General features: G+C 36.1%; 1 protein-coding gene across 1 annotated transcript; it reads right to left on the bottom strand.

Annotated features, from left to right (window-relative positions):
- Window positions 1-297: 297 nt before the first annotated feature.
- Window positions 298-1,233, bottom strand: OR14I1 (olfactory receptor family 14 subfamily I member 1). The gene has a single exon (XM_045779012.2). The coding sequence runs from the start codon at window positions 1,231-1,233 to the stop codon at window positions 298-300; it is 936 nt and encodes a 311-aa protein (XP_045634968.1).
- Window positions 1,234-9,647: the final 8,414 nt, after the last annotated feature.

The raw sequence follows: 9,647 nt of genomic DNA, 5'->3' as shown, positions 1-9,647 counted from the left end.
TGAATCATTGAACATTATATCAAAATCTAATGATGTAGTATACCTTGGCTAATTGAATTCAAATAAAAAATAAATAAATGAAGGCATGGAACAGCAAGAAGGTTATAGTTATACAATTTTGCAATATTTGATATCAAGAGACATTTTATTTTTTGAAGAAACATTTGTATTTATTTCTAAATAGGGCTGGAAATATTCTGCCACTCAAGAGTTTTTCTAATATCTTTTTTTTTTCATAAGGTATTTATGCTCTCCTGGTCTTTTGTAACAGATCTTATATTAGCAAATCTAAGTGTGCTACTTTTGCAGAGAATTTATCTTCCCAAATATTCTCCAAATTGCTCCTTTAATCTCCCTGTTTCTAAGACTATATATGATGGGATTCAGGAAGGGAGGCAAAACTGTGTATGCCACAGCTATCACCAAATCTTGAATGGATGAAGTCTTCGCAATTGGTCCTAAGGCAGCAAAGAGCCCTGTAGTGAGGAAGAGCATGATAACAATCAGCTGTGGGGAGCAGGTGGAAAATGCTTTTGCCCTACTCTCCACTGAAGGGATTTTGAGCACAGTTGAGAAGATCTGGATGTAAGAGATGATCATAAGAACAAAGCATCCCAGGACAAAGCAGGAGCTCAGAACCAGGGTCACAAACTCAACAAAGAAAACCTCATGGGAAACCAGGGCCAAAACGTGAGGGATGTCACAGAAGAACTGGTGGATTATGTTGTATCTTGAAATGGGCTCCCCAAATATGTTGCCAGTATGGACTGCTGCATAAATAAAGCAACTTAGCCAGGCGATAGCTGCTATGTAATGGCATTTTTCTGATGTCATAATGGCTTCATATTGGAGGGGGTGGCAAATGGCAACATAGCGGTCATAGGACATGACAGTGAGAAAGGCCAGCTCAGCAGATGCCAAAGCAAAGAAGAAATAGATTTGAGCCACGCAGCCAAGGTAAGAGATGGAGTTACTGTGAGTCAGGGAGCTGTGGATTGACTTAGGCACAGTGACTGAGATGTAGCACAAATCCAAAAAGGATAGGTTCTTCAGAAAGAAGTACATGGGCCGGTGAAGATACTGATCAAAAGTAATGATTATCATGATGAGAAGATTCCACACCAGTGTTGTCACATAAATCAGCAGAAACAGCCCAGCATGAAGTATCTGTAGCTCACAGATGTCAGAAAACCCCATGAGCAGGAACTCTGTCACTTCTGTGAGATTGTCCATTGGGGAAGGAAATCTGTGTTCTGATTAAGGAAATGTGTAATTATTAAAAACGATACAAAGAAAAATGAACACAATGTTGTATTAATACAATGATGTAGGAGTTATATCCCCCAGGTAAGGAATAAATTAGATAACTTCTATGCTCCCTAAGTAAATGAGGTGGTGGTAGATTTTTTAAAATTTAAATTCAATTAGCTAACATATACTACATCATTAGTTTCAGATGTAGAGTTCAGTTATTCATTAGTTGCATATAACACCCAATTTTCATTACATTACCTGCCATCCTTAATGCCCATCACCCAGTTACCCAATCCCCCCAACCACCTCCAGAAACTCTGTTTCTTTACCATAGATGAGAGTCTCTCATGATTTGTATCCCTCTCTGATTTCTTCCTATCCCTTTTTCCCTCCCTCCTCCTATAATCCTCTGCACTGGTTCTTATATTCCTCATATGAGTGAAAATGTATGATAATTTTCTTTCTCTGATTTACTTATTTTGCTCAGCATAATAACCTCCAGTTCCATCCACATCAATGTAAATGGTAGGATTTTATTCTTTCTGATGGCTGAGTAATATTCCTATGCGTGCACGCGCACACACACACACACACACACACACACACACAGTGTACTCTTTATCACATTTTAAAAATCCATTCCTCTGTCAATGGACATCTGGGATTTTTCCATAGTTTGGCTATTGTGGATTTTTTTAAGAAAAAAGTGCTACTTTATTCATAAGCTTCCTTAGCACACAGCAAGGTCATAAATTCAATAACCATCTGTATGCTAAGAATTCCCACATCTAAAGCTCTCAATTCTTCCTCTGTCCCACAAAACCAGCTCTGTATTTGTAACTCCTCCTGGCTATACCACTGAAACTTCGCAATCAATATGAACCAAAATTCATTTACTATTGCTTGTGTCCTCTGAATATCCTTTAAAATCATTCACAAGTTTCACAATAAAATATGTTCACTACTCTCTCTCTCTCTCTCTCTCTGCCCTGGATTTTTTCAACAGGCTCATTTAAAATTTGCTAACTCCAAATTTGTGTCTCTCCCATCCATTTTTTTACTCAGAAACTAGAGTGGTCTTACTAAACCCCAATTAGATCATGTCAATCCTCTACTTAAAAATCATTCAAGTTACCCATTTTGCTTGGAAGAAAACTCAAATGCCCTAACACACCCTCAAAGCCTGTTTTTAAAAAGTCCAGTATAATTAGTGTTCTACTAGTTTCAGGTGTACAATATAGTGATTCAATAATTCTATACATGACTCCAGTGTTCATGAAGGTAAGTGTACTCTTAATCACCTTCACCTACTTCACCCATCCCTGCACCCACCCCTCTTTGGTAACCATCACATTGTTCTCTATATTTAAGAGTCAGGGTTTTTTTGTTTGTCTCTTTTTTCTGTTTGTTTGCTTGTTTCTTGAATTCTACATATAAGTGAAATCATATGGCATTTGTCTTTCTCTGACTGATTTATTGCATATAAAATGGTACCCTCTAGATCCCCCCTCAAAGATCCTTTCTTTATCCATTCATCTATCCATGAACACTTGGGTTGCTTCTATATTTTGGCTATTGTAAATAATGCTGAAATAAACATAGGAGTGCATTTATCTTTTTAAATTAGTGTTTTCATTTTCTTTTGGTAAATACCTAGTAGTGGAATTATTAGATCATATAGTAACTCTATTTTTCTTTTTTATGCTATAAATTCTTGTATTAAGAGAAAAAAGGTCAAATAAACAACTTAGTATTACACCACAAGGAACTAGAGAAATAAACTTATCTGAAATTTAGTAGAATGAAGAAACAACATAGAAAAATCAGAAATTAAAAAAAGACCTGAATAGATAACATTACATTGAAAGTATGACCAGTTAAAAAAAGAAAAAAAGAAATTGGCAATTCTTTAATTACATTAAATAAGGAAAAGGAATTAAAAAAAGAGGAGACTCAAAAACCAAAATGATAAGTGGAAGAGAAAACAATACAACAGATACCACAGAAATACTTAGTGTGATAACAGTTTATTATAAATAATTATATACTAACAAATCAGATAACTTAGGAAAAAAACCCACATAATTCCTAAAAATGATCTAGATACCAAGATTGAATCATGAATCTTGAATCCAAGAAAAAGGAAATCTTGTAGACTAATAACAAGAACAAAAACTGAATTAAGAATCAAAAATCTCCCAGCACAGAAAAGCCCAAGACCACATGGGTTCTTTGGTGAATTCTACCAACCATTAAAAAATAATAACAATTAATGTAATCCTATAAAAATCCTACAAATAATGGAATAGAGGGACACATTCAAAATCATTCTGTAAGGCCAGTATTACACTGATACCAAAGCAGGAAAAAAAAAAAAGAATACAAGAACCAGAAAAAGGCAGCTCTCCCTTGAACTCACCTGCACTCACCTCTAGAGAGTGTACTTTCACCTTAATTAACTTTTATGCTTGTACTGCAAATCTACTGTGCTGTGTCTGCCCTTGAATTCTTTCTCAAAAAAAAAAGTCTTGTTTGTCTGATACAAGTACTGCTACTCTGCCTTTCTTTTGACATCCATTTGCATGATACATGTTTCTCCATCCCCTCACTTTCAATCTGCAATTGACTTTAGGTCTGAAATGACTTTCCTGTAGGCAGTATGTAGATGGGCCTTATTTTTTTATCCTTTCTGACACTCTATGTCTTTTGATTGGAGCATTTAGTCCATTTACTTTCAAAGTAATTACTGATAGATATATATTGATAGCCATCTTATTACTTGTTTTGTCATTGTTTTGGAGATTTCCTCTGATCCTTTCTTGTTTTTTGTTTTGTTTTGTTTTGTTTTTTTGTTTTTTTTTTTGGTTTGGTTTGGTTTTGGTTATTGTTGTTGTTGTTTTGTGTTTTGTTTTTTTTGTTTGTTTGTTTGTTTGTTTGTTTGTTTGCTTTTGGTCTCTCCTTTCCACTTCCCTTTAATATTTCTTGCAGAGATGGTTTAGTGGTCAGGAACTCCTTTAGCTTTTGTTTGTCTGGGGAACTCTTTATCTCTCCTTCTCTTCTCTATGATAGTCTTGCTGGTTAGAATATTCTTGGCTGCAGATTGTTCCCATTCAGCGTTTTGAATATATCATGCCACTTTCTCCTGGCTTGTCAAGTTTCTGTTGGGAAATCGCCAGCTAGCCTTATGGGTCTTCCCTTGTAAGTTAAGGACTTCATTTGTCTTGCTGTTTTTAGGATTTTTTCTTTATCAGTATATTATGCATATTTAATTACAATATGTCTTGGTGTTGACCTGCTTTTGTTGATTTTGATGGGAGTTCTCTATGCCTCTTAGATCTGGATGATTGTTTCCTTCCCCAGATTAGGGATGTTTTAGCTATTATTTATTTAAATAAATTTTCTGCCCCCTTTTCTCTCTCTTCTTCTTCTGGAACCCCTATAATATCAATGCTTTTACATTTGATGGAGTCATTGAATTCCCTCAGTCTATTTTCATGGTGCATAATTCTTCTTTCTCTCCTTTGTTCAGCTTTATTATTTTCCATTATTTTGTCTTCTAGGTCACTACTTTGCCCCTCTGCTTCCTCCAGCCTGCTGCTTATTACATGAAGCCTGTTTCCAGTCTCATTTATTGCATTCTTCATCACTGATTGAGTCTTGTTTTTAACTCTTTTATTTATGCAGTAATGGTCTCCCTAATCCTTCTATTCTTTTCTCAAACCCAGGGAGTATCTTTATGATTGTTGATTTAAATTCTCCATTAAGCATGTTTGCTTGTATATCCATTTTACTTAGATCTCTGCTATCACCTTATCTTGTTCTTTAATTTGGGATAAATTCCTCCATCTTTGCATTTTATCTTAGTCTCTCCTGCTGTGCATTAGAAAAGCCATTTGGATTTCCTATTCCTGAAAGTAATGGCCTTATGAAGAAGTCCTGAAGTGTTCAGGGACTGGCATTTTAGGTGTATAGGTGCACTGTCCTGTTTTGTGGCCACTTATCATTCAGATCAGTTGTCTGCAAATGCTGTTCTTTCATGTTGTGGGAAGTGTTTGGTCCCTGGTCTGAATGTGACGAGTTTTAACTAGGTGTTCTCTGGTCTACTTGTGAATAAGACCTGACACCACTACACCAGATCTGAAGCCCTACCTAATTTTCAGGTCAGGAGATGTGTTGTGAGCAGGGGCTTGCCCTGGTCTTGTGGGGGAAAGGCCCACCCCATTGGAACTGAGGGAATATTGACTGAGAAGGGCAATCCTGCCAGAGGGCAGGGATGTGGGACTTGGTGAAAGCAACTTAGGCAGATGCTGTCACTGCCAGGCTACTTCCTGCAGGTGTCTGTGTGCTTTGGCTGAGGGATAGGGGAGGGAAATGGTGCCAGCCAGCTCCTTTGTTCTTGGATATGTGTCTCCTTGAAAGCTTCCTCTCAGGGATGCACTTGGAGAAGGGTGAATAATCTTCCCCCTGTGTGCCAGGCATTCTTCATATCACTTTTTCCATGTTCTAGGGTTGTTTGTCAGCCTTCTCTCAGGAGTAGGGTAGTGCCAGGGCTCTGGGCTCTATCCCTGCCAAGGCCACTGACCTTTAAAATTCCAGTATTTAAGCTGGTTGCAGGAAGGCATAAAAAACTAAGACCCCCCTTATATTCTAAGCCAATGGCTTTGGGGAAATATTCTCTTTGTGCATTGCCCTGCTTGCATCTCTCTGTCTTGCCCTTCTCAGTGACCACAGCTCCCACACCTAAACAGTACCTGCAAGTCTTTTCCCCCCAAACCGTGAGTCTACACTTCCTACCTTCTTCAATATGGCCTCTTATCTCCCTTTAATTGTGGAGTTCTGACAGTCTTCAGGCTTATTTCTGGGCTATGTAAGATGATTTGGTAGTTATCTTGTTGTGTTTGTGGGATGAGATGAGCCTAGGGTCCTCCTACTCCACTGCCATTTTGTAAATCCTAGTAGATAGACTTTTAATATCTGGGAATATTCTGAGAGAAATACACATAAGATTTTAATAGTTCAGTTGTAACTTATAAAAGTGTTTCATTAGTTTTGTGTATTTATTCTGAAGTACTCCTCAAACTATGAAATCAGAAGTTTGTTTCTGGTTTTGGTTTCATTTTTAGCAAGCCAGTTAGTGCTTGTTGAAAATAAGGATTTTTAGGTCCCAAGGCAAAATTACTAATTGAGAATTTGTATGGTAAAACTAGAAATTTGCCTTTTTATGTTTCTGGGTAACTTGTTTAATACAAAAGTTTGGAATTATAACAACTACACCTCCTGGACAGAGCCATCCCTCCCTAGCTTTATGGTGAATAACTTTGATGGTAAGCCACTTGAAATTGGGGATTTACTGTTTAAGTTAAAAAGAATATGGTATTTGATTTTAAAACTCATTATTAAGAGTTCTGATTTGGAAAAGAAGAATGTTTATTTTGTACAAATGCATAATCCATGGCAATAGGAACAAATGGTAAAGAACACAAACCTTTATAGCACCTTCTCTGTGCCCATTTCTGTTTCTGCACAGTAAATACATTAAGTTAATTAATATTAATAATGAAACAATGGAGTAAAATGTGTTACTATTATTATCACTCTATAGAAGAAGAAACTAAGGCTGAGCAAGGCCAATTAATTTGTCCACAATCACTCAAAAATCTAGAGCCTGAGCCAGAATTAAAATCCAGGCAGTCAGTCTCCAAGATTAGTGTTGCTAATCTTTGCATTGTACTAACTTCCCTTGATGGGCTATAATTTTGACTAACATAATTTAGGAAAATAAAGAGTTGTTTTCTATATGTTAAATAATTATTCTCATATCTTTGCTTTTTCTTGGTGGTACTGTCTGAATGTTTAAAGCATATATGCTTGTCCACAACAAAGTCATCTCTGTGTTACATTCTCTCTATATGACTTCAAAATAGTATAATTCACAATGTATTGTCTTTTTAAATTACAGGCTCTTTGGGCAACTAATCTTTGACAAAGCAGGAAAAAATCCAGTGGAAAAAAAGACAGTCTCTTCAATAAATGGTGCTGGGAAAATTGGACAGCTACATGCAAAAGAATGAAACTTGACCACTCTCTCACACCATACACAAAGATAAACTCCAAATGGATGAAAGACTTCGATGTGAGACAGGAATCCATCAAAATCATAGAGGAAAACATAGGCGGCAACCTCTACGACATTGGCCAAAGCAAACTTTTTCATGACACATCTCCAAAGGCAAGAGAAACAAAAGATAAAATGAACTTGTGGGACTTCATCAAGATAAAAGCTTCTGCACAGCCAAGGAAACAGTCAAAAAACTAAGTGGCAGCCCAGGGAATGGGAGAAGATATTTGCAAATGATACTACAGATAAAAGACTGGTATCCAAGATCTACAAAGAACTTCTCAAACTCAATACACGAGAAACAAATAAACAAATCATAAAATGGGCAGAAGATATGAAAAGACACTTTTCCAATGGTGACATACAAATGGTAGCAGACACATGAAAAAATGTTCAAAATCATTAGCCATCAGGGAAATTCAAAACAAAACCACACTAAGATACCACCTTACACCAGTTAGAATGGCAAAAATTGACAAAGCAAGAAACAACAATTGCTGGAGAGGACATGGAGAAAGGGGATCCCTCCTACATTGTTGGTGGGAATGCAAGCTGGTACAGCCACTCTGGAAAACAGTGTGGAGGTCCCTTAAAAAGTTCAAAATTGAGCTACCCTATGGCCCAGCCATTGCACTCCTGGGTATTTACCCCAAAGATACAGACGTAGTGAAGAGAAGGGCCATATGCACCCCAATGTTCATAGCAACATTGTCCACAATAGCTAAATCGTGGAAGGAGCCGAGATGCCCTTCAACAGATGACTGGATTAAGAAGTTGTGGACCATATATACAATGGAATATTATTCAGCTATTAAAAAGAACGAGTTCTCAACATTTGCTGCAGCATGGACTGCACTGGAGGAGATAATGCTAAGTGAAATAAGTCAAGCAGAGAAAGACAATTATCATATGGTTTCCCTCATCTATGGAACATGAGAACTAGGAAGATCGGTAGGGGAAGAAAGGGATAAAGAAAGGGGGGGTAATCAGAAGGGGGAATGAAGCATGAGAGACTATGGACTCTGAGAAACAAATTGAGGGCTTCAGAGGGGAGGGGGGCGGGGGAATGGGATAGGCTGGTGATGGGTAGTAAAGAGGGCACGTATTGCATGGTGCACTAGATGTTATACACAACTAATGAATCATCGAACTTTACATCAAAACCAGGGATGTACTGTATGGTGACTAACATAATATAATAAAAAACATTAAAAAAAAGTACAGGCAACTTGACAGTTATTTCAAAATCAACTTACTGATTATCTCTTCTATTCATCACTGTTTAATTACTTCATATTCATAATAAAGCACCTAAATATTATGCTTTGCAACTATGGAATTGTGAAATGAATGTTATCATTACTGATAAGAAATATAGGACCTTGGGTTTGTCAACAAATTTTGAAGATAACTTTCTTCCCAAAGATTATAAATAACAATTAATTGAAATATTTCATTGTATCATTAATATAAATAACTTAATGGTATCAACACACAAAGTCAAATGATGAACAATAAATATTTGCAATGTAAATGACAAAAATATACTATCACTGATGAAGCAATTATAAAAAACAAAGTAACGCAAAAGAAAAATATGGGCAAATTGTCTGAACTGAAGCAGCTCATAAACAAAAAATAATGATCAATTGCCAATTTGAAAATATCTTCAACCTTACTAGTTATGGAAATGCAAATTAAAACCATAACAAGATGTGCTTTTTTGTGTGTTCATTGACTTAGAACATACAGTGCATGTAAGTCTGACTTCTAAATTTGTATCAAAGATGTGAAGAGATGGAATTCTCATTTACGGCTGTTTTATGTATAAGAAGTCTATATATTGTGAAGTGTCATTCGGAAATATATAATCAGTTAAAATGTGCAAGTTTTGATGCAGTTATGTTACTTCTAACAAATATATACTTCTTTTAAAAAATGACATAATTAAGGATTTTTGTTCTAGTATGTTTAAACTCCAAATTCCCATCATTGGGATGCTGTATGATATACTGCATTTTATCCCAGAATCAAACACAGTAGATGTGAAAGCAAATGTGATAGCTCTACATACATAAATAAGGAAAATTTTAATTAAAAATTGCATGCTGCAAGCTATTACATAGAATGTAATTCCAATCATATTAGTTTAAACATTCAGAAAAACACAGTATATTATTTATGGCTACACACTTACATGAATTGTATAAATCAGTTACAAGAATGAATACACAGTATCCATTAAGAAATACTTCCAAGAAATATGGAACAGGTC

The sequence above is a fragment of the Ursus americanus genome, chromosome 5 (genome assembly GCF_024610735.1).
Source record: "Ursus americanus isolate L20-20 chromosome 5, mUrsAme1.1.p, whole genome shotgun sequence".
Taxonomy (NCBI): Eukaryota; Metazoa; Chordata; class Mammalia; order Carnivora; family Ursidae; genus Ursus; species Ursus americanus.
The sequence above is the reverse complement of the archived record's forward strand: the minus strand, read 5'-3'. Positions and strand labels throughout refer to the sequence as shown.

What these genes read in the sequence shown, in the direction of transcription:
- OR14I1 (XM_045779012.2), bottom strand. Translation starts at nt 1,233, where the DNA reads ATGGACAATCTCACAGAAGTGACAGAGTTCCTGCTCATGGGGTTTTCT.